At 45.7% G+C, this 25,953-nt stretch overlaps 1 protein-coding gene across 1 annotated transcript in view; it reads right to left on the bottom strand.

The window, feature by feature from the left end:
* The window catches only part of LOC117362044 (disintegrin and metalloproteinase domain-containing protein 9-like), a 202,136-nt gene extending 176,743 nt beyond the window's left edge, over nucleotides 1–25,393 (bottom strand). Inside the window, exon 1 of the mRNA XM_033947779.1 lies at nucleotides 25,321–25,393. Within this exon, the coding sequence (XP_033803670.1) occupies nucleotides 25,321–25,366 (46 nt within the window). The 5' untranslated portion in view covers nucleotides 25,367–25,393. The remainder of the gene's footprint in view (nucleotides 1–25,320) is intronic.
* Between the last annotated feature and the right edge of the window lie 560 nt (nucleotides 25,394–25,953).

The following is a 25,953-nucleotide window of genomic DNA, read 5'->3' as shown; positions in this document are numbered from 1 at the left end:
GGTTATTATGTTCTATGCTGCATGTTCTGTTATTTCAATATTACAGAAGTAATGAGAGGATTATTATTACTTTGTAGGAGAGTGTTTGAGTCTATGGCTAAGCACCACATTTATGTGTCTTATAACTTTTGGTGCAACTTCCATAATTACTGTACTAAAGTAAGTAATCCACTTGCTCTACTTGTGTTTCGTATACATCTCTGTATTAATATATCATTGCACACTTTTTCACTTTATGTGTATCTATATGCATTTTGCATGTGCTATCAAAAGGTTAAGCCCTCTCATAATACTTTTATTTCTAAGCCTATACATACACAATGCCTAGTATATAAGTACATAATAGTTCAGAATATGTATGAATCTTATATGTCTGCTTAATAATGTCAATAACTTACTTTTCCTTAAATGTAAAAGGTTTTAATAACCCAATCAAAAGATCCAAAATACTTAAATATACCACACAGTATAATCCGGATGTGGTAATGTATCAAGAAACTCATCTTAATGAAATGGAATCCAAAAAGATCTGTCCTAAATGGGCATACCCACCTCTGTTTTCACCAGCAATGGGCAAGAAAAATGGTGTACTCACGCTGATCCGACGTCGCCCAGACATAAAGATCAACTCCCATTCTAATGACGACTGTGGCCGTTGGTCCAAAATTGATCTAAGCATTGGCAATGAACGCCTTACTATTGTTAACCTCTATGCCCCTAATATAGATGAACCAGTCTTTTTCCATAAAATATCAGATGTAATTTCTTCTACTGGTAACACTCCTTGTGTAATAGGTGGTGATTTCAATCAGATACTGGACAAAAAATTAGACAGGAAATCTGGGTCCACTTACCGCACCACTAAAACATGGCAAAGTATACAAGATTTAATGAAACACCTGAAGATGATCGACATTTGGAGAATTTTACATCCTGATGAACTTATGTACACCTTCTATTCTCCTCCTCATGCTTCTTACTCGAGAATAGACTATTTCTTAGTGAGCTATTCATTAACCCAAAAAGTAAACTCAGCCCAAATTAACGCTATTTCGATATCTGACCATGCCTCTATATTACTTACACTATCTGATTTGAGTTGGAAACGTACACCGGGCTTATGGAGATTTAACTCTTCTTTGTTATCTGATGAAGATTTTTGTACGAATATTAAACAACAAATTGCACTTTATTTTGATCTTAACAAACCAGGGGATACCTCTTGGCAAACAACCTGGGATGCGTTCAAAGCCCACATAAGAGGTCACATCATCTCTTATTCTGCCACCAAACGAAAAGCTGAACGCGCTCATATGCAACAATTGGAATCTGATATACAACTGGCAGAGAAATCACATCAGGAAGATCTAAATAACCCCATTAAACTTTCTAATTTGCAGAAATTGAGATTTGACTACAATTTAACATTAAGTTCGGAGGCTGCCAAAGAACTGTTTCGGAATTCCACCACTTACTACTCGAGCATGAATAAATGTGGACATCAACTTGCTGCTTATCTAAAACTAAAATCAGAAAAGACTTTAATTCCAGCAATTACAGATGAGAATGGGAGTACGGTATTAAATACTGTTGACATTTGTAAGCAATTTCAGAAGTTTTATCAGGAACTTTACAAAACTGAAAACCCTGTCCAATCTAAGTTTGACTCATTTTTGGATTGCCTACCCCATAAATCCCTGACTGAGGATGAGACATCGTCATTATCTGAACCGTTTACACAGTCACAAGTGGAACAGGCCTTGAAAACAATGGCTAAAAACAAAACTCCTGGACCTGATGGGTTGCCTGTGGAATTTTATCAGGCCTTTAGTTCTGATATTCTTCCTTTTCTATCTCAATACTTTACACAATTAGCTGAACTTGGGACAGCTTTCGGTTCTATTACGGAAGCGATCACAATTGTTTTACCCAAGCCGGGTAAGGACCCCTTATTTGTCCAAAACTATAGACCACTATCATTGATAAATGTCGATGCCAAATTATATGCGAAACTTCTAGCAATTAGACTCAATTCAGTCCTCCCTTCAATTATCCATAATGACCAATGTGGTTTTATGCAAAATAGACTATCTAGTGACAACACCAGACTCTTTGCACATGTTTTGCTCCGAGCTCCGCAAGTTAAGGATTCTTTGGTGGCCATGGCATTGGATGCGGAAAAAGCCTTTGACCGCGTTGAGTGGTCATTTCTCTTTAGAGTAATGTCTTGGTTTGGCTTTCCTGAAAGCTTTATCCGAATGGTACAAGTTTTATACTCCAACCCGACTACCAAGCTTCGAATAAATGACATCCTCTCAGAAGATTTTCATCCATCCAGAGGTACAAGGCAGGGCTGCCCTTTGTCGCCCCTTTTATTCAACATCGCACTGGAACCCCTTCTTATAGCCATCAGATCTTCACCTAATATTGTGGGTCTCCAATATGATACAGTGGACATTAAATTATCGGCATACGCTGACGATGTTATGATTTATGCCACCCTTCCATCCATCCCATACATCTTACAATTAATTAGCAGTTATGCAAGTATATCGGGCTACAAACTCAACACATCCAAGACGGAGGTTATGCCATTATCTGGTTCCCCTTGTAGGGACATCATATCTAACCTTGGTTTGCAATATTCCTCTTCCCGTCTGAAATACTTAGGGGTCTATTTTGGCCCATCACTGGAAGAAACACAACAGTATAATGAGGATCATATATTTAAATTGATCAAAGAAAATACATCATCATGGTCTCCCTTGAAATTGAGCTGGTGGGGAAGGCTGGATTCCATAAAGATGGTACTGGCTCCTAAAATAACATATATACTCTCAATGTTACCTTTCCTGTTTCCTACAAAGACTTACAACAAGATAGAAGCTATATTGGCTGAGTTTCTATGGAACCACAAAACTCCACGCATTGCCCTAAAGAAACTGAAGGCATTCAAATGTAATGGGGGTGTGAATTTCCCAAGTATGTATGAATATCACATTGCCTTCTTAGCCAGACAAGGGTCGAAATGGCTTAGCCCAACCTCAAACTCTCCTACTCCTGCATGGCTCATGCTGGAACGTCAACTTTATGATGAAAGGTTCCTACAATTTGCTTCCTTCCTCACATCTCCTCCTCGCATACGCAATAACAAGATACTTTCCTCTACCATAAAGGCTCTTTCTGATTTGGACAAATTAGCACCGATTCCGTGGAACTCTACTACTCTCGCCTCCATCTGGCTAAATCCTCAGGTAAAAATTCAAGGACAATATGTGGAATGGAAGTCATGGATAAAATGTGGTATTTGGTCCATTTCACAAGTTCTAGATGTTGGTAAATTGACCTCTTTCGCTGTTTTATCCACTACATATGCTCTACCATCTTCTATGTTCTTCCAATGGCATCAACTTCATCACAGCCTTCACTCTTTAATGAAGTCTACAATTCTGTCAAATAATTCTCCCACCATTCTGGAATGGTGTAGAATATATAGTGGTTTTAAGGGTGAAGCATCTAGATGGTATAAATTGTTAAAAGGGTCTATTTATCATAGTCCCAATGTTTTATATAGTATATGGGCACATGACACCTCTGTACAACTCTCCTCTCTAGACTGGGAATCTATGTGGCTTAGAGCCTTTGGTTTGTTAAAGGCAGCATCTATCAAACAATTGGTTCTTTTTATGTATCACAAGGCTTATTGGACCCCATATAGATTGTCGAAAGTTTCATCTACTGTCTCAAATTTGTGCTGGTCTTGTTCAGCTGATGTCGGAACATTAACCCATATGTTATTCTCTTGCAGTCTTCTAAAATCATATTGGACTAAAGTTTGGACTACTATATGTGACATTCTACCTATTTCTGATCCCCTTAACTACCGTATTTTCACGCAAATAACACGCACCCGTATAAAACGCGCACACGTGTATAGCGCGCAGAAATCACGATGATAAGCACAAAAACTTTGGTATAACGCGCTCACGATTATACCGCGCATGCTGCCCGACTCTCCGTTCACCCCCCCTGACTTCCGTGCACTGCCCCGCCTCTCCGTGCGCTGTCCCGACTCTCCGTTCACCCCCCCTGACTTCCGTGCACTGCCCCGACTTTCCGTGCGCTGTCCCGACTCTCCGTTCACCCCCCCCTGACTTCCGTGCACTGCCCCGACTTTCCGTGCGCTGTCCCGACTCTCCGTTCACCCCCCCTGACTTCCGTGCACTGCCCCGACTTTCCGTGCGCTGTCCCGACTCTCCGTTCACCCCCCCCTGACTTCCGTGCACTGCCCTGACTTTCCGTGCGCTGTCCCGACTCTCCGTTCACCCACCCTGACTTCCGTGCACTGTCCCCCCTTGAAGGTCTGTCCCCATCCTGAAAGCCTGATGCCCCCCCCCGACGTCCGATACATCCCTCCCCCCGAAGGACCGCCGACTCCCCAACAATATCGGGCCAGGAGGGAGCCCAAATCCTCCTGGCCACGGCGACCCCCTAACCCCACCCCGCACTACATTACGGGCAGGAGGGATCCCAGGCCCTCCTGCCCTCGACGCAAACCCCCCTCCCCCCAACGACCGCCCCTCCCAAGAACCTCCGACCGCCCCCCAGCCGACCCGCGATCCCCCTGACGACCCCCACGACCCCCCCACCCCCCTTCCCCGTACCTTTGGTAGTTGGGCCAGAAGGGAGCCCAAACCCTCCTGGCCACGGCGACCCCCTAACCCCACCCCGCACTACATTACGGGCAGGAGGGATCCCAGGCCCTCCTGCCCTCGACGCAAACCCCCCCCCCCCCCAACGCCCGCCCCCCCCCAAGAACCTCCGACCGCCCCCCAGCCGACCCGCGATCCCCCTGACGACCCCCACGACTCCCCCACCCCCCTTCCCCGTACCTTTGGTAGTTGGGCCAGAAGGGAGCCCAAACCCTCCTGGCCACGGCGACCCCCTAACCCCACCCCGCACTACATTATGGGCAGGAGGGATCCCAGGCCCTCCTGCCCTCGACGCAAACCCCCCTCCCCCCCAACGACCGCCCCCCCCAAGAACCTCCGACCGCCCCCCCAGCCGACCCGCGACCCCCCTGGCGACCCCCACGACCCCCCCACCCCCCTTCCCCGTACCTTTGGTAGTTGGCCGGACAGACGGGAGCCAAACCCGCCTGTCCGGCAGGCAGCCAACGAAGGAATGAGGCCGGATTGGCCCATCCATCCTAAAGCTCCGCCTACTGGTGGGACCTAAGGCGCGTGGGCCAATCAGAATAGGCCCTGGAGCCTTAGGTCCCACCTGGGGGCGCGGCCTGAGGCACATGGTCGGGTTGGGCCCATGTGCCTCAGGCCGCGCCCCCAGGTGGGACCTAAGGCTCCAGGGCCTATTCTGATTGGCCCACGCGCCTTAGGTCCCACCAGTAGGCGGAGCTTTAGGATGGATGGGCCAATCCGGCCTCATTCCTTCGTTGGCTGCCTGCCGGACAGGCGGGTTTGGCTCCCGTCTGTCCGGCCAACAACCAAAGGTACGGGGAAGGGGGGTGGGGGGGTCGTGGGGGTCGCCAGGGGGATCGCGGGTCGGCTGGGGGGCGGTCGGAGGTTCTTGGGGGGGGGCGGTCGTTGGGGGGGAGGGGGGTTTGCGTCGAGGGCAGGAGGGCCTGGGATCCCTCCTGCCCGTAATGTAGTGCGGGGTGGGGTTAGGGGGTCGCCGTGGCCAGGAGGGTTTGGGCTCCCTTCTGGCCCAACTACCAAAGGTACGGGGAAGGGGGGTGGGGGGTCGTGGGGGTCGCCAGGGGGGGCGCGGGTCGGCTGGGGGGGCGGTCGGAGGTTCTTGGGGGGGGGCGATCGTTGGAGGGAGGGGGGTTTGCGTCGAGGGCAGGAGGGCCTGGGATCCCTCCTGCCCGTAATGTAGTGCGGGGTGGGGTTAGGGGGTCGCCGTGGCCAGGAGGGTTTGGGCTCCCTTCTGGCCCGATATTGTCGGGAAGTCGGCGGTCCTTCGGGGTGGGGGTGCGAGTGGTCCTGCCGGGGGGGGGGATGTATCGTACGTCGGGGAGTCGGCCGGGCAAGAGGGCTTGGGCTCCCTCTTGCTCCGATCGTGGATGCGGGTGCGGGTGGGAGCGCGTGCGAGCGGTCGTTCGGGATGGGGGTGCGAGCGGTCCTGCTGGGGGGGTGAATCGGGCGTCGGGCGGGGGTGGGAACTATGTTTTAAAACTTTTGTATACCGCGCTCACGCATATAACGCGCGAGGGGTATGCGCGGTAGGTAAAAACGCGTATAACGCGCGCGTTATATGCGTGAAAATACGGTACTCCATTATTATTCTAGGTAGTGTGGCATTAACATCGAAACTAGATAAATATGGGACTAAACTATTGCACTGCTTATTAATAATTGCACTCAAGACTATATTATCACATTGGAAAGACTTCTCAACCCTTAATTTCCACGAATGGTGGAACACTGTTTGTATGTATGCGAAGTATGAAAAATCGATTGCAGAAAGAGATGTTTTCTCGTTTTCCTCATATACGAAGATGTGGTCATATTTACTGTCTTATGCTGAACGCTCTCCTTAACTCACATGAATGTGTACACATTTCTGTTTTACATACATATGCCACCTTGCCTGTTTAACACATGAATGTTTACTTTAATGCTTGTAATTTTGAAAGCGTGACAGTTCTCCTTGTTATCTTAATCTGTTAATATTATTGTATTTCTTTATTTGAAACTTCAATAAAACTTATTGAACATAAAAAAAAAAAAAATTGTGAAAATGTCACTATGTGTAAATAAGACTAAAGATATATGTTCCTAAAACGTGCATTTGCTTGAATTCTTTTGGAAAGTGTAAATAAATTATGTGCAATGTGGCTAATCTTTATTGAAAAGGCAACACTTAGCTTGTTGTGTGGTGGAACCTGCCACCATCAATGTTGATATGATAGAAGAACTCCCGACGCCTTTATATTATATAGGCGTTTCAACCCGAGCACGGGTCTTCTTTGGGGGAAGATTTTGAACCAACGCTGCCTTACTATATCAAATATACAAACAAAAACACGGTTGGACAAATTAGTTCATGCAGGGATATACCAGAAACAACTAATAAAACAATGAAAGCCAGAACAAAAAAACAATTCACAAACCGGAAACACCATGAAAAATTGGAAAGCGAGTGCAATGAAATAGCTAAGTGAATGATAACATATATAAAAATAATACTGAGAGACTCCCATAGAGAACCTAAATATACATTGGTGCCATGGTACATACTAAAAAGGCCAAAGAGAAACGCAAAAAGCAAACACCACAAAAAACTTTCTTACTTACCAAAAGAAAAAGAAAACTACACTTCAACGAACATGCGCTACATGATCCTAAACAGGCGTTATCAACGCGGAAATACTTAAATGACAGAAACAATGAACTGAAAAAAATAAAATTAAGTTAGAAGCCACGAATACTAGAAACAACGCTAAACATTTGAATAAAACCAAAGGCACATACCAAACTAAGCTGGCCTAACGCCCAAAATGTTTTAATATGTAGGAAACGAAGTCTTCCGTGTACTCTTGTGCTGTGAACAGCTTTTAAGTGTTCATTATGACGCATAGGGGTGGTGATACCGGAAGTCAACGTGACTCATGTCTCAAATATCGCAACAGTGCCAGATTCACAACTCACACAAAACGAAACGTGGGCCAAATAGGCCACCGTAGAAAGCATCCATTTTATAGTATAAGAAAGCATAAACAATAATAAACCACAAATAAACTGGGTATAATATATGAACCATGAACAAAATTCAGGCTATCCAGATGTAATGAGATACCACACCATACAAAAAACATTATAAATGAATAAACAATAAACAATATCAAAACTAAATAACAAACCTAAAAGACAGATCAAAGCTGTGAAAAAATTAAATTAAATTAAAATAAATATGAAAGAAAAAAGGGGAAAAAAAATAAACCCTTGTATAGATATGAATGATTATGAATAGATGTAAAAAATGAAAATGAAAAGGGAAAGGAAAAGGAACAGAGATCATAACCAAAAAAGTTAAATTAGAATCAAAATGGGTTAAATTGAGGACCAAGGTAAAAATCGATTTTGCAACTTATTATAACTTATTATAAATTGAATTCTCTATTTAGACCATGCTGGATAAACACAATCTAAATAAAATATCCACCGTCGTTCTTTACAGAGCAAAATAGTGGTAATATCTCCACCCCTGGGGGAGGGTACTACCACTTCAACAGCCGCAAACTTTAAGTCTGATAACGAATGATGAGCTGCGATACAATGAGCTACCAATGGAGCATCCATGTTTTGCTGATGTAAACGGGATCGATGTTCGATCAATCTCAACTTTAAAACTCTAGAGGTTTAACCTATATAGACCAAACCACATGGGCACCATACAGCATACACCACATAAGCAGTTAAACAAGTGGAATAATGTCTCAGCTTGATTTGTTTATTATTTAGATGTAAGATTTGGCCTGAAAAAGAACAAGTGCACAGACTGCATTGTCCACAAGGAAAGTGGCCCAACGTCCGTACATCGTTTTCTGTCAGATGTCTTGAAGGAAGGAAAGATGGAGAAAGATATTCCTTCAAATTTCTACCTCTGGTGAAGGCAAAATGTGGGGGCTTCTGAAATCCTTCATGTAATTACAATATATGCCAATGCTTCAATATGTGTTGTTGGACCATGTGCACATCAGGTGTAAAAGGTAGAACACAAGTCACCCGGCTGGTGGTTTCCCTAGATTGAGGATATAGTAAATATGTGCGTTCAGCCCAACGAGATCTTTTATAGGCTCTCTTAATAACAGAAGTAGGATAACTATGTTCAAGAAATCTTTTTTTCATTATTTCTGCTTGTGATTCAAAATCATTTAGAGATGAACAAATTCTATGGAGTCTCAAAAACTGGCCATCAGGTATGTTTTTCTTCAAGTGAAAGGGATGACAACTATCATAATGTAATAAAGTATTTCTGTCACTTGGCTTTCGGAAGATAGTATATGAGAAACCATTCTTTGTGAAATTCACTAATAAATCCAAAAAACACACTTGAGTTTTATGAAAAGTGTGTGTAAACCTAAGATTATGTTCACAACCATTTAGCCATGCAAAAAAACTTGTTAAATCTTCAACACTACCTTGCCATATCAAAAAAACGTCATCTATATATCGTTTCCAATATATGATGTGAGACCTCCATGGTAAACTATCAAGAAATTGTTTTTCAAAATTAGTAACATAAAGATTCACCACATCAGGGGCGACAGACGCCCCCATCGCCGTGCCTTTTATCTGAAAATAATACTGATCTTGAAACAGAAAAAAGTTCTTTTGAAGAACATACCGTAAAAGAGTGGATAAAAAACTGGTAGGTGGTTTTGTGGCATCTGATCGAGCATCAAGGAGAGAACTAATAAGTGCAATAGCTATTTCTTGTGGTATGTTAGTATAGAGTGCCTCTATATCAGCCATGACTAGAAGGATGTCATTACTGTAATTTACTTGGCATGCATCCAACTGTAACATAAAGTCAGTCATAAAGCCAGTGTCATTATGCTCATGCTACCCCTCTCCTCAATCACACTAAGTAAGTCTTAAACAACTCATAGAGGATGCAAATAGTTAATAGTTATAGGATCCTTAGATGAGTGATAGAGTAGAGCAGGGCTGCCCAAGTTTGGTCCTCGAGATCTACTGGCAGGCCAGGTTTTCAGGATATCCACAATGAATATGCATGAGAGAGATTTACCTGCACTGCCTTCTTGGTATGCAAATCTCTCTCATGCATGGTCATTGTGGATATCCAGAAAACATGGCCTGCCAGTAGATCTCGAGGACCGGACTTGGGCAGCCCTGGAGTAGAGAATGACACAGCAATTGTTTCCTGTGGTAAGCCATGGCAAACTGCAGCAAACCCGCAGGAATAGGGGAAAAAATTAGCCCATTTGCTGTGAGTTTGGGAACAAGGTTTTTTAACCGCCACACGGAAGCTGTAAAGGACCTTGCTCCCACAGTAAAGAATGTCATGAGTCACCTCCTTCCTCCCCTCCCAGCCAGCAACACCCCCTCATGATCATGGGTCCAGCAGCCCTCCTCCCAATCACAGATCCAACAGCCCCCCCCTCCCGATCACAGGTGATACAGCAATCCCACCCCCCTTTGTGCCTCCTGCCCCTGGTCTACCAGTGTAGAAACTTCATTTACTGAAGAGGCAACATCGCAAGCCTGCTCCAAGAACTTTCCTCTGGCTGAGTCCATCCTTCCAATGTAACTCCCTCTAAGGATTGGTCGGATGCGTGCAAATATTTTCTCATATGAGTGACAAGTTCTAAAAAAAATGAAGTGGGAAAGTTCCTTTTCCCCAGAACTCTACATTGAGGAGAGCATGTGAACTCAGGGCCGCCATCAGGGCAGTACTACCAGTCCTGCATTCAGAGGCCCGGAGCTGACAGGGGGCCCGGGCTCCCCCAGGGTCCTAGGCCACAGTTCTTCAACCGCTGGTCCGCAGACTGGTGCCGGTCCCAGTGGCGTACCTAGGGGGGGAGGTCCGCCCCCAGGTGCACGCCCCAAGGGGGTGCACAGGAGAGAGCTTGACGGGGGACCCACGGAGTTAAATACAGCTCGAGCCGCGAGGCTCGTCTTCTGTTCCTACCTGCCCTGCCGCTCACTTATAGCCGATCGGAAGTGTTCCCCGATTTCAGCGCTGACGTCGGAGGGAGGGCTTAAGCAAAGCCTGCCCTCCGACGTCAGCGCTGACGTCAGAGAATACTTCCGGTTGGCTATTTGTGCGCGGCAGGGCAGGCAGGAAACAGAAGACAAGCCTCTCAGCTCGAGCTCCGTTTTGCTGAGAAAGTTGCAAAGATGGGCTGGGAGGCAAACGCGGAACACAAAAGGGGGGAGGGAGTGCATTTTGGACACAAGGCATGAACTTGGGAGAGAGGAAGGGAGGGAAAGAGATGCTGAGGTGGGGGATGGAATGGGTTTTTGGACACAGAAGGCATGGACTTGGGAGAGAAGAAGGGAGGGAAAGAGATGCTGAGGTGGGGGAGGGAATGGGTTTTTGGACACAGAAGGCATGAACTTGGGAGAAAGAAAGGGAGGGAAAGAGATGCTGAGGTGGGGGATGTAATGGATTTTTGGACACAAAAGGCATGGACTTGGGAGAGAGGAAGGGAAGGAAAGAGATGCTGAGGTGGGGAGGGAATGGGTTTTTGGACACAGAAGGCATGGACTTAGGAGAGAGGAAGGGAGGGAAAGAGATGGTTGTGTACACGGGGAATAGAAGAAAGGAGAATTTTTGGTCATAGGGAGGGAGTGAGGTACAGATAGTGGCATACCAAAGTGGGGGAGGGTGGGGGGGCGGTCCACCCCACCCTGGGTTTATGTCCCAAGGGGGTGCACAGCTGGCCACCCTCCAGTGTTCTCTCTAGGCCGGCAAACTGCAGCTCTTTAGCCACTTGAGTGCCACCGCTGCCATCGGGAACAGGCCGGCGCCAAGTTCTCCCTGCTTTTCCCTGTGGGGCCGACCAACTCTCGCCACTCGCGTCAATTCTAACATCGGAGAGGACGTTCTGGGCCAGCCAATCGCTGCCTGGCTGGCCTAGAACGTCCTCTCCGACGTTAGAATTGACGTCGGGTGGCGAGAGTTGGTCGGCCCCGCGGGGAAGAGAAGCAGGGCGAACTCGGCGCCAGCCTGTTCCCGATGGCGGCAGTGGCAGCCTATTCCCCAGTGGTGGGGCAGCATTTTCCCAATGGTGGTGGCATAGGGAAGGGCAGGGAGAAAGAAAGAAAGGGGGGGACAGGAAGCCAGAAAGAAAGAAAGGGGGCAGGGTAAAACAAAAAAAAATGGGGCATGGAGAAAGAGAGAAAAACAGACATACAGAACGAAAGAGGGTGTGGAGAGAGAAACAAAGAAGGGGGCAGGGTGAAACAAAGAAAGAAATGGGGCACGGAAAGAGAGAAAAACAGACATACAGAAAGAAAGGAGATATGGAGAGAGAGAAAAAGAAAGAAGGGGCAGGGTGAAACAAAGAAAAAGTTTGGAGAGGGAATGAAGTCTGGAGGAGAGGAAGCATACAGGAGGCTGAAAGAAGGGAAGAAATATTGGATGCACAGTCAGAAGAATAAAGTGCAACCAGAGACTGATGAAATTACCAAAGGTAGGAAAAATGATTTTATTTTCAATTTAGTGATCAAAATGTGTCTGCTTTGAGAATTTATATATGCTGTCTATATTTTGCACTGTGGCCCCCTTTTACTAAACCGCAATAGCGTTTTTTAGCGCAGGAAGCCTATGAGCGTTAAGAGCAGCGTGGGGCATTCAGCGCAGCTCCCTGTGCTAAAAACCGCTATCGCATTTTAGTAAAAAGGGAGTGGGAATATTTGTCTATTTTTGTATAGTTGTTACTGAGGTGACATTGCATAAAGTCATCTGCCTTGACCTCTTTGAAAACCCACGGAATATAAATGATAATTAACATTTTCTCTGCGTACAGCGTGCTTTGTGTTTTTAAAATTTTATTGTTGGTAGATCATTTTGACTTGGCCACAAAGGTAAGGGGGAGGGAGGGAGGGGAGCTGCTGAAAGACATCTAGTAATCCTTGCAGGCTTGACTGTGCAGGGAATTATTTTTTTTAAATCATGTTTTGTTATGTGACTGGCATTATTTAGACTTTAATTTCTATGAATGAATAGAATGAAAATGATATAAATTACTTCCTTGTTTTTATGTGCGTGCGCTGAAGGAAAGTGGAGAGAGAGTGGGCTGAGGACGCTGAAGGGAAATGGGGAAGAGAGAGTGGGGAGAAGACGCTGATTTATAAATTGACAATTGTACAGAATATTGTTTCTTTTTATACTTTAATATAAACAATTCAAGGCTTGTGTGGATGGAATCAGGTGGTTTGCGGGGATGGGGACCGAGCTTACGGGGATTAGTCCAATAAAATGGTATTTTTTTATTTCTCATTATTTGTTTTATTTTTATTTGTTAATTTGTAAAGTGGTGATATGTATCAGTTTTTCAAATTTACATCTACTGTCTTTATATTTTGCACTGTATTAGAGGACATGTGTTACTGTTTTTGTGGTGTTGCATTGCATCCAGGGTCTGGTTTCTTGGCGGTTCAGTTTAACTTTTGTCTACATATTTCTATTTTTAGTTTGTGATTATTCCATATTGGGCGAGGGTGTATCTCTGTTCTGTGTGCATGAAAAGAACATAGTTTTCAGTTGGCATTGACTACAGGATCAATTGACTGTGCGGGATCTGGCTTGTTTAGTTTTACAATGTATGTGTTGGTGTTCTAGTGCTCACTGGTGTTTAAGATGCTGCCTTTTCCTAGGTACACTCTTGTGCGATATGTGGATTGTTACTAAAAATCGTATTTTTCATATAGATGGGGGGGGTGTCAAAAAATGATGGGCCCCGGGTGCCACATACCCTAGGTACACCACTGGCCAGTCCGCAGAAAATTTTTGCATGTCCGCACAGGGCCGGCAAGATTGACTCCCTTCAATTTCCTGCCGGTCCGCGCAGGGCCAGCAAGATCAACAGCTGAAGTCTGCGCTGGGCCGGAGAGATCTTGGGGAGTCTCCGACAGTGGCTTTCTCCCCTCTCTGCAGCTCTCCTTTACTTCCCAACGCAGCGATTCATGAAGGCAGCCTCGGGGGCTTTTGCTGAGTCGCGGCTGCCTCTGATGATGCAACTTCCTCTTTCCTCAGAGGCGGCGCGACCCAACAAAGGACCCGAGACTGCCTTCCTGAATCGTTATGCTGGGAAGTAAGGAGAGCTGCTGGGAGGGGAGAAAGCCACTATTGGAGTCTGGGAAGCTGCTGGGCAAGGGGAAACAGGGACATCTGCTACTGGAGAGGGAGAAGGAAAGATGCTGCTGGGAGGGGAGGAGGGAAAGGAATCTGGGAAGCTGCTGGTCAAGGGAAAAAAAGGGACAGCTGCTACTGGACCTGGAGGGAAGGAGAAGGAGAGATGCTACTGGGAGGGGAGGAGGGAAAGGAGTCTGGGAAGCTGCTGGGCAAGGGGGAAAAAAGGGACAGCTGCTACTGGACCTGGAGGGAAGCTTGTGAGCAAGGGAAAAAAAGGGACAGCTGCTACTGGAGAGGGAGAAGGAGAGATGCTGCTGGGAGGGGAGGAAGGGAAGAGAGTTACTGCTGGACAGGAGGAGGAGGGAAGGGAGAATGAAAAAAGGAAGGAAACAGCTGGCAGAGAGATTAGAGGAGGGGAAGGGGAGACACAGGCATGAGAAAGTAGAGAGATTGATGATAGGAAGGAGTCAGCAGAAAAATAAACAGAGAGGGACAACGATGATAGATCGGGTGTAGGAGAGATAAAAATGAAGAGAGCAGTGAAGATGGAATGAATCATGTAAAAAGGAGAGAGGGAGCACAAGCTGGATGGAAAGGGGAGAGGGGCAAAGAAAGAAGACAGATACCATATGGAAGGGAGGAAAGGACAGACAGTGGATGGAAGGGGCAGATGCTGGACTGAAGAGACAGAGAGGGCAGGCGCTGGAAGGAAGAGAGTGAAAAGAAGATTGAAAGCAGAAACCAGAGACGACAAAAGGTAGAAAAAAATAATTTTATTTCTATTTTGTGATTAGAATATATCAGATTTGAAATATATATCCTGCTAGAGCTGGTGTTAGACATAACTGGGGACTGCAAAACCCAGGCAGTGCTTCTTTAGCTTCCAGCTGGCTTAGGGCGCTCTCTGACCAGAGGGCAGTTGCCCTAGTTGCACTCCCCTAAAACTATTCCTGTCATGTGTGACTGCAGTATTCTGTTAGCATGATATTTCTGTGTAGCATTCTATAATAATTTGGCTTGTTCAGTTTTCTTGATAGTAGAGGGGATATATGTGAAGGGGAGGGGAGACAGGGGTTTTGTTGATCCTTGCTCTGAATTATTTGTATTTATAAAATGACAATTGTACAGAATATTGTTTCTTTTTATACTTTAATAAAATACATTTAATATAAAATCATAACTGAGGCTTGTGTGGATGGGATCAGATGATTTGTGGGGACCGAGCTCACAGAGATGGGGCGGAAACGGGGTTTTTAAATTTTAGTCCTAGTAATTTGCCGGTCCACAAAATAATTCTTTTTTTTCTGCCGGTCCACGGGTGTAAAAAGGTTGAAGAACACTGTCCTAGGCCATCATAGCACAAATTCCTGTATTATGCTTCTGCTGTGCACAACAATAAACACTGCTGTCATACTTTTTTTTGTCCCCTGCCGATTTCCTGATAGCACCCCCCGGACAAAAGTGGATCCATCTACCTGGCCCGCGACCGCAGCCGGCGATATACTAGGTGCGTGCCTCTCGTCTCCTGACTCCTTCATCAAGGCCCGCCCTGTCTCCACTCCGATTGGCTTGGGCTTAGGGTGCCTAGCCAATCAGGAGACACATGACTTGCCTGCCACTTGAATCTGTGAGAGCGGGTCGGCCGGATGACCTCACCACGTCTCTAGGAGGACAGGACAAGAGGAGCAGCACGAGGAGCTGCAGAACTAGTAAGGCAATGATCAATTTAAACATGCACCTTTCTTCCTCCATCCCATGCACCTTTCTTCCTCCATCCCATAACACACACAGCCTGGTGGTGATGATTATCAGATTGATTCATGAATATATAATGGTGTTATGAGTGTGCACCTCTTCCTTCCCATCTTCCTTAGCATGTCACATACAGCATGTTACATTACACAAAGTCTGTGTAATGTAACATGCTGTATGTGACATGCTGAGGATGGGAAGGAAGAGGTGCACACTCATAACATCATTATATATTCATCCATAGCTGCATGTTGATGATGTGCTCATATGCACTTATTTATCATCATAACATATACATCATCATTAACATGCAGCTGTGGATGTGTAAGGACAGGCTGAGGAGGATGGATGGGAAGGAAGGAAGGTGCACATATCAACATATCATACATTTTTAACATGCATGATGCAGCTATAGGCAAGCTGAGGAGGATGGGATCATACAGATGTGTATGTTCAGATATGCGCTCAGATGTGTAGTTTTTTCTGATATATTTATTAAACTTACAGTATTTATAAAAACACATTTAATACTTGTTACAAAAAATATTGTGCAATTGTGATCTACTTCTGGCCTACAAAGGTCAAAAGAAATCCTTAACTGAGATTTTACATTCAAATGTGAATTATAGCTACTAGCACTATTATTTATTAGTTATTTATTATGCAGATGTTTGTTAGTTTGTTATTAGTTCAGTATTAGACATATGTTAGTTTAGAATAGATAGGTATAGATTAGTTTAGTTTAGGTTAGGTTAGGGCCCTGCTGAAAGAGTTTACCTTGACGTGGTTGCAGGCTTACAAATCTTTTGGTCAAAGAGTGCGGCGACAGAGAAAAGTATGTGTGTATTCGGCCCATGGAAGAAGGGGGGGTTGGGGGTGGGGAAGGGGTGCGTAGGGGCCCAATAGGTTGCTCAGTAAGGGGCCCAGAAATTTCTGATGGCGGCCCTGTGTGAACTGCCTAGTTTCAGGTCAGACTGTTTTTGAACTTTCATTGTGCTGCTGCAGAGGGTTTTTTTCTCCTTTCCCTGATACACGTGGGAACTGGGAAAGTCTGTTGAACTCCTGCATGAGTTAAATGGGTGGGCACCCCAGCACTGAGTGTTTTGAGTTGAGGCAGTAACGTTCTGCCTAAACAGGAAGCTAGTGTGTTTGAGTTTATTTTTCCTTTCTTTTTTTTCTTTCTCTCTGAAACTCTTTTTTTCAACTCTGTTCCTGGACATTGGAAATACTAAGAAATGTGAATGCTAGTCTGCTGAATTATGGGAACGAAGCTTTGCTGTTTGCACTGCTGCTGCATTTCAGAATGGGGAGGGAGGAATCTACTGTAGGGTTAAGCTCTTTCCCCCCAGGCTGCCTGGTAATAGAGGCTCGTTACCAGTCCAGTTTAAATCAAAGCCTGAAGAGCTATGACAGAGTGTTGTGAAGAAAAGTGTGTTTTTGTGTCTGGAGTGAAAGGCACATGCTTTAATAGGGTTTTTTTTCCCATGAGCAAGTACCTCAATGTTGAACTATTAACTGTTGAACTGCTGGGGTTTTGAGGATCTTTATTAATGCTTAACTGTACCTATGTTTTGCCACAGCCTTGTGGATTACAAAAGAGGAGTTTATGTTTGAAAGTTTTTCTTTTGCATACATTTAGGCCATCTGATATGGATTAATAACAGAACTGTGATTCAGTGGCGTACTTAGCATATGTGACACCCGGGCCCATCAGTTTTTGGCACCTCCCCCCCCCATCTGTACAAAAAACATGATTTTTAGTAACAAGCCACATGTCACACATGAGTACCTAGGAAAAGGCAGCATCTTACATAATGCAGTGAGCAGTACATCAATACACTCATTGTAAAACTAAACAAGCCAGACCAGTACAGATCAATCCTACACCGTCAATCCTAACAGAAAACCATGTCTTTCAAACACACAGAACACAGAAAACACCTTCGCCTAGTATGGAATATGTCATAACAAACTAACCCCTCCCCCTTTTACAAAACTGTAGTATGGATTTTAGCCACAGTGGTAACAGCTCTGACACTCATAGAATTTTGAGCATCAGAGCTGCTACCACCACGGCTGGCGCTAAAAAACGCTCCACAGTTTTGTAAAAGGGAGGATAAAATAGAAATACACAGACAAAGATTAAATTGAACCAGCAAGAAGCTGGACTCTGCATAAACAGTGACATATGTCTCCTAAAGCAATAAATAAATAGAAAATTTTTGTTCTATCTTTGTCTTCTCTGGTTTCTGCTTTCCTCATCTTCTTCTTACTGTCTTCCTTCCATCCACTGTCTGCCATCTCTCTGCCCCTCCCTATATGGCATCTTCTCTCCTTCAATGCCCCTTCCAGAAACTGTATGCCTCCCCCTTCCATCTCTCCTTTAGACCCCCCCCCTTTGGTCTGGCATCCATCATCTTCCCTCTGTTCCCTCATGGTCTTGCATCTTTCTCCTTTCATCTCTCTTTCCCTCCCCCTGTGGTTTTTAGCATCTCTCTCTTCTCATTTCCTCCGCTCAGATCTGATATCTCTGTCTCCTTCCCCATTCTCTGGCATCTCTCACTCCTCTCTCTCTCCCCTTTCCTTCTCTGGTCTTCCTTCTTTATTTTCTGCCTCCATCTAAATTAAATTCTTTTTTACTATACAGTCCTCAGTTTCCCTCTTTTCACTATGTCTACCCACAGCATGCTACCCCTTTCCTTCACTCCTCCACTATCTCACTAACTCTATCTTCTTCCCCCATCCAGCATATGTCCTTTTTCTTTATCCCTCCTTCCATCCAGTATGTGTTCTCTTTCTCCACTTCCATTCAGCATTTGCTCTCCCTTCTCCCCACTTCCATCATCTGACCTCTTCTCTCTCCCCTTTCTCCCCACTTCCATCATATGCCCCATTCTCTCAATCTCTCCATCCACCACAGGCCCATCTTTCTCCCTTCCTTACCGTTCCGATTTTGGCAACAAGATCTACAACCCCCCCCCCTCCACCCCCCGGACAACAGGCCCGGTCCGACAAACCTCCCTGCACTGTGGCCGACGATGTCTAAACTGCCTTCTTACAGCAGCCGGAGCATTGTAGTTGTATATGGCTGCCGTAAAGGTCGTCTCTGATGAAACTTTCGGTTGTGTCAGAGATGACCTTTATGGCAGCCACACGCAGCTTCAACGCTCTAGCTCAGGGGGTGCCCATACTTTTTGGGCTTGCGAGCTACTTTTAAAATGATCAAGTCAAAATGATCTACCAACAATAAAATTTAAAAAAACACAAAGCACACTGTACGCTGAGAAAATGTTAATTATTATTCCTATTCTGGGGATTTTTCAAAGAGGTCAAGGCAGATGACTCTATGCACTGTCACCTCAGTAACAACCATACAAAAATAGACAAATATACCCCCTCCCTTTTTACTAAACCACAATAGCAGTTTTTAGCGAAGGGAGCTGCGGTTGTGTCAGAGATGACCTTTACGGCAGCCACACGCAGCTTCAACGCTCTAGCTCAGGGGTGCCCACACTTTTTGGGCTTGCGAGTTACTTTTAAAATGATCAAGTCAAAATGATCTACCAACAATAAAATTTTAAAAAACACAAAGCACACTGTACGCTGAGAAAATGTTAATTATCATTCCTATTCTGGGGCTGCTCTCGACGCTTATAGGCTCCCTGCACTAAAAATCGCTATTGCGGTTTAGTAAAAGGGGGCCAAAGTGTAAAATATAGACAGCAGATATAAATTCAGACACATTTTGATCACTAAATTGAAAATAAAATAATTTTTCCTACCTTGTCTGGTGATTTCATGAGTCTCTGGTTGCACTTTCTTTTTCTGACTGTGCATCCAATCTTTCTTCCCTTCTTTCAGCCTGTATGCTTCCTCTCCTCCAAACCTCATTCCCTCCCCCAACTTTTTCTTCCTCTCTCCCTGCCCTTTCTTTTTTCTCTCTCCCTGCCTCCCTTTCTTTTTTCTCTCTTCATATCCCCTTTCTTTTTTTTCTGTTTCCCTTCTGTCTCCCTGCCTGCCCCCTTTCTTTCTTTCTCCCTGCCTGCCCTCCACCAAGCCACTGCTGACACCATCGAGGAACAGGTCCCAAAGCCGTGGCCGCCCCGAGCTCTCTCTGCTTCCCTGTGACGGGCCGACCAGCATTCCTCTCCCTGACTTCAATTCTGCCGTCAGAGAGGAAGTTCCGCCCAACCAGGCAGCGATTGGCTGGCCTGAACTTCCTCTCCGACGGCAGAATTGACGTCGCGGAGAGGAAGGCTGATCGGCCCGGTAGATCGCCAAGGCAAAGTGAGTCTATCACGGAGCCCGGGATGGGCTTCAAAATCAACTTACTTTGCCTTGGCGATTGACCATTTTCCGGACCTGGCCGGCTGTGTACCCTCCATAAGATGGATGACCTAGATATGGAATTAATTGGAGATATAGAGAATATCACCTTGCGTGGGGACACAGTATTGCTAGGTGACTTCAACATGCCTGATGTGGATTGGGATACGCTTTCCTCTGCTTCCGGCAGCAGCAGGAGGCTATTAAACTCTATGAAGGGAGCAAGACTCAGGCAACTGGTGTTGGAACCAACAAGGGATCAGGCAATACTAGACCTGATACTTACCAATGGAGAAAGTGTCACAGAGGTCTCGGTGGGTGACACATTGGCCTCCAGTGACCACAACATGGTATGGTTCAATCTCAGGAAAGGTTTCACTAAATCTACCACACTGACCAAGGTCCTCAAATTCAAGGACACAAACTTCAAAGAAATGGGAGACTTCGTTCACCAGGCGCTACAAAACCAAGCAGAAACCGATAACGTGGAAGAAATGTGGTCGACTTTGAAAGCCACCATACAAGAAGCATACAAGAAGCTATGTTAAATCAGTAAGTAAACGGCGAAGGAACAATAAGCCACAGTGGTTCTCTGCGGAGATTTCGGACCTCATTAAGGAGAAGAAAAAAGCATTCATCTCTTACAAACAATCAGGGAAACAGGACTCTAGGGAAGTCTATCTGGCCAAGTCAAAAGCCGTCAAAACAGCAGTTAGGGAGGCCAAATTCCGCATGGAGGAGTCTCTAGCGAAGAACATCCAACATCCAGAAAGGAGATAAATCCTTCTTCAGGTATATCAGTGACAGAAAAAAAGAACTCAGGCGTGATAGTACGTCTTAGGAAACCAGACGGAGACTATGTAGAAGTGGACTCGGAAAAAGCCCAACTGTTAAATGAATACTTCTGCTCAGTCTTCACCCGCGAGGCGCCAGGACTCGGCCCTCAGCTACAAGCAAGGGTTGACGCAGATGACCCGTTTAGTAATTTCGAGTTTACACCCAGCGGTGTCTACTGCGAGCTGTCAAAGCTTAAGGTTAACAAGGCAATGGGATCTGACAACCTACACCCCAGGGTGCTCAGGGAGTTACATAGAAACATAGAAGATGACGGCAGAAAAGGGCTACAGCCCATCAAGTCTGCCCACTCTGCTTACCCACCCCCTGTCCATGCCCTAATGACCCAATTTCCTTATCTTGACCCTCGTAGGGATCCCACATGGGTATCCCATTTATTCTTAAAGTCTGGCAGGCTGTCTGCCTCGATCACCTGCACTGGAAGCTTGTTCCAATGATCAACCACTCTCTCTGTGAAGAAATACTTTCTGGTGTCGCCATGAAATTTTCCGCCCCTGAGTTTGAGCGGGTGCCCTCTTGTGGCCGAGGGTCCCTTGAGAAAGAAAATATCATCTTCCACTTCGACACGTCCCGTGAGGTACTTAAATGTTTCGATCATGTCTCCCCTCTCCCTACGTTCCTCGAGAGTGTCGAGCTGCAATTTGTTCAGTCTCTCTTCGTACGAGAGACCCTTGAGCCCCGAGATCACCCTGGTGGCCGTCCGTTGAACCGATTCAATTCTGCGCACATCTTTACTGTAATGTGGCCTCCAGAATTGCACACAGTACTCCAGATGAGGTCTCACCATGGCCCTGTACAACAGCATTATGACTTCAGGCTTTCGGCTGATGAAACTTCTATTGATACAACCCAATATCTGCCTTGCCTTAGATGAAGCCTTCTCCACTTGATTGGCAGTTTTCATGTCTGCATTGATGATTACTCCTAAATCTCGTTCTGCTGAAGTCCTAGTTAAAGTTTCTCCGTTCAAGAAGTACGTCCTGCATGGATTTCCGCTTCCGAGGTGCATGACCTTACATTTCTTAACATTGTAGCCTAGCTGCCAGGTTGAGGAATTGTGTGATGTCTTGGCGGAACCGCTATCCGTGCTCTTCAATCTCTCCCTTAGTACGGGTAACGTCCTGTTGGACTGGAAGATGGCTAATGTCATTCCACTCCACAAGAAAGGCTCCAAGATGGAGACAGCAAACTACAGACCGGTGAGTCTCACATCAATAGTGTGCAAACTAATGGAAACTCTAATCAAATGCCAATTGGATCCTGAACGAGGAGAATCTACGGGATCCCCGTCAACATGGATTTACTAAGGGGAGATCCTGCCAATCCAACCTGATCAGCTTCTTTGACTGGGTGACGAGGAAGCTGGATGTTGGGGAGTCCCTGGACATCGTATACCTGGACTTCAGTAAAGCATTCGATAGCGTACCACACCGTAGATTACTGAGCAAGATGAGTTTTATAGGATTGGGCGACACATTGACGAAATGGGTTGGGAACTGGCTTGGAGGTAGGCTTCAGAGGGTAGTGGTGAACGGCACCCCCTCCAAAATGACGGAGGTAATCAGTGGAGTGCCGCAGGGCTCGGTCCTGGGCCCGATCCTATTCAACATCTTTATAAGAGACTTGGCAGAAGGGCTGCGAGGTAAAATAACATTATTCGCCGATGATGCCAAACTAAGCAATGTAATGGGCAAAAGCACAACAGACATAAATTTAATGTCAGATAACACGATGCACGAACCTACTGGAGCGCTGGTCTAGGTCCTGGCAACTCAGCTTCAATGCCAAAAAACGCAAAGTCATGCACCTGGGCAGCCAAAATCCATGCAAGACTTACACCCTTAATGGCGAGATCCTAACAAGAACTGAAGCAGAACGAGACTTAGACGTGATCGTCAGTGAGAACATGAAGACTGCCAATCAAGTGGAGCAAGCTTCATCCAAGACAAGGCAAATCATAGGTTGCATACGCAGGAGTTTCGTCAGCCGTAAGCCTGAAGTCATTATGCCATTGTATAGATCCATGGTGAGGCCCCACCTGGAATACTGTGTGCAAATCTGGAGGCCGCATTACCATAAGGATGTGCTGAGACTGGAGTCGGTCCAGAGAATGGCCACCCGGATGGTCTCGGGACTCAAGGATTATCTTCCCAGGAACCGATGTGAGACTCACCGGTCTGTAGTTTCCTGGTTCACCTCTTGATCCTTTTTTGAAAATTGGGATGACATTTGCTATCCTCCAGTCGTCTGGTATTTGCCCGGTTCTAATTGACAGCTAACATGTCAATTAGAACCGGGCAAATACCAGACGACTGAAGGATAGCAAATGTCATCCCAATTTTCAAAAAAGGATCAAGAGGTGAACCAGGAAACTACAGACCGGTGAGTCTCACATCGGTTCCTGGGAAGATAATCGAAGCACTAATTAAAGACCGCATTATACAACACTAGGAAAAGCACAACCTAATGAGAGCTAGTCAACACGGCTTCAGGAAAGGGAGGTCATGTTTGACAAATCTACTTCAATTCTTTGAGAAGGTTAACAAGCAAATAGATAGTGGAGATCCAGTGGACATAATTTACTTGGACTTCCAAAAAGCGTTTGACAAGGTTCTGCATGCAAGGCTTATGAGTAAACTACTAAGTCACGGAATAGGAGGAGAAGTGCACGGATGGATCGGAAAATGGTTAGAGAACAGAATGCAGAGGGTAACCATAAATGGGAAATTCTCAGACTGGGAAAAGGTGACCAGCGGCGTACCCCAGGGCTCGGTTCTTGGGCCCATCTTGTTTAATATTTTTATAAATGACCTGGAAGAGGAAGCATCATGCAATATAATCAAGTTTGCAGATGATACAAAACTATGTCGGGCGGTTGGCTCTCAAAGGGACTGTGCGGATCTTCAGAAAGACCTAAATCAGCTGGAAACGTGGGCAATAAAGTGGCAGATGAATTTTAACATTGACAAATGCAAGGTGATGCATCTGGGAAAGAAAAACAAAGAACATGAATACAAGATGTCGGGGGTGACATTAGCCAAATGCGAACAAGAAAGGGATTTGGGGGTACTGATAGACAGAACCCTAAAGCCATCGGCTCAATGTGTGGTGGCGGTGAAGAAAGCAAATAGGATGTTAGGCATGATTAAGAAGGGGATCACGAGTAGGTCGGAAGATGTTATAATGCCACTTTACAGAACAATGGTTAGACCACACTTAGAATACTATGTCCAACACTGGTCTCCATACCTTAAGAAGGATAAAATTCTGTTGGAGAGGGTGCAGAGGCAAGCCACGAAACTAGTCAAAGGCATGGAGAGTTTAAGCTACAAGGAACGCCTCGGAAAACTGGGACTGTTCACCCTCGAAAAGAGAAGACTGCGTGGTGATCTGATAGAGACTTTTAAAATATTAAAGGGTTTTGATCAAATTGACCAGGAAGCAGCATTACTGACATTTTCAGATGTGACGCAGACAAGAGGTCATAGCCTGAAACTGAATGGCAGCAGGTTCAGGACAAATGTCAAGAAGTTCTGTTTCACACAGAGAGTGGTGGGCGCTTGGAATGCTCTCCCGGAGGAGGTGGTGGCAGAAAATACTGTGCTGGGTTTCAAACGCAAGTTGGATGCACACCTTCTTGCAGATCATATTGAGGGATAAGGGAAATCCGGGTCTCCAACAAGGAGCACCTAAATGGGCCTCCGCGTGTGCGGATCGCCGGACTAGATGGACCTTGGTCTGATCCGGTGAAGGCATTTCTTATGTTCTAAGGATCTGCCGTACGAGGAATGGCTGGATAAGTTGCAGCTGTACTCACTCGAGGAACGCAGAGAGAGGGGTGACATGATCGAGCCATTCAAGTATCTCACAGGCCGCATCGAGGTGGAAGAAGATATCTTCTTTTTCAAGGGTCCCGCGGCAACAAGGGGGCATCCGTGGAAAATCAGGGGCGGGAAACTGCATGGGGACACCAGGAAATTATTTTTCACTGAAAGGGTGGTTGTTCGCTGGAATAGTCTTCCACTTCAGGTTATTGAGGCCAGCAGTGTGCCTGATTTTAAGGCCAAATGGGATAGACACGTGGGATCTATTCACAGAGAAAGGTAGGGGTGGGCAGACTAGATGGGCCGTGGCCTTTATCTGCTGTCTATTTCTATGTTTCTATGCAAAGAGGTCTATTTGAGGATAAGAAGATGCAGTGTAAGACACTGGAGTTGAGTGTCCACTTGTGTGGCTGAAGAAATCAGCTTAGTTTGTTGGCTGGAGTATTCAGCTTTTCTTGTACATAGATAGCTTTGAGAACTATGCTTTGAGCAGTTGCCCAGTTCCATATGCATTCTACCTCTTGACAAAGAAGGAGAAAGCCTGTTCCCCCAAACCTGGCAACATTCCTGGACAAATCCATGACAAGGGGATATGGCAGAGGATCCCCAACAACATAAGTAATTCTTGAACTGGTTTGCTCTGCAAAATATTAACAAGCAATATACAGGCACAAAGGCAACTCAGAAAAACATTGAGAAACAATGTAGAACTAACCTGCTGTGTGCAACGAGAACCCCAAGAAAGGCCTTCGGTAATGCATATTGTGGCTGGGACAGGCCACGAGCAAGTGGGAAAACCCGGCTCAGACCACAGGGCAGATTTTTGATGTGCCTTTTATATGGCTGGTGGAAGGAAAACCTGGACACTGGATTTCTCTCAAACAAAACTTCACTGGGTTTATTATAAGGCAAAAGAAAAATTCCAAAACAGACAATTATTTCTCACAGGCACCAATTATACAGTTCCTCCCTTTAGTTCCAGTGCACGCTATCTGTGGTTTAGTTCTTGGACTGGACAGTCCTTGTCAGCGAAAAGGTAAACCAAAATCAAAACAGGCTTTTCAGTCTCTCAAATGCCCCCAATTCTCCCTCCTTAGGGCAGCTGGCTTCTAGCACCAGTTCTTGCCACCACTGGCTGAGCACTGCAGGTGCCCGCCCTTCTTCCAAACACTTTTCCCACAGAGAGAAGAAAAACGTTTTCTCTGCCACTGCTTTTCCTCTCTAGCACTTGGTCCCCTATAAGGACTTTCAAAGCCCTGCTTTGCAGGCTGTGTGGAGCAAGTCTCCCTTTGCACTAAGCTCTTCAGGCCCTCCCAAATGCTACCACAGTCCTAGAGCTTCTGTTACC

Source organism: Geotrypetes seraphini, chromosome 6 (assembly GCF_902459505.1).
Source record: "Geotrypetes seraphini chromosome 6, aGeoSer1.1, whole genome shotgun sequence".
Lineage (NCBI taxonomy): Eukaryota > Metazoa > Chordata > Amphibia > Gymnophiona > Dermophiidae > Geotrypetes > Geotrypetes seraphini.
Note: the sequence above shows the minus strand (reverse complement) of the source record. Positions and strands in the feature narration are given on the sequence as shown.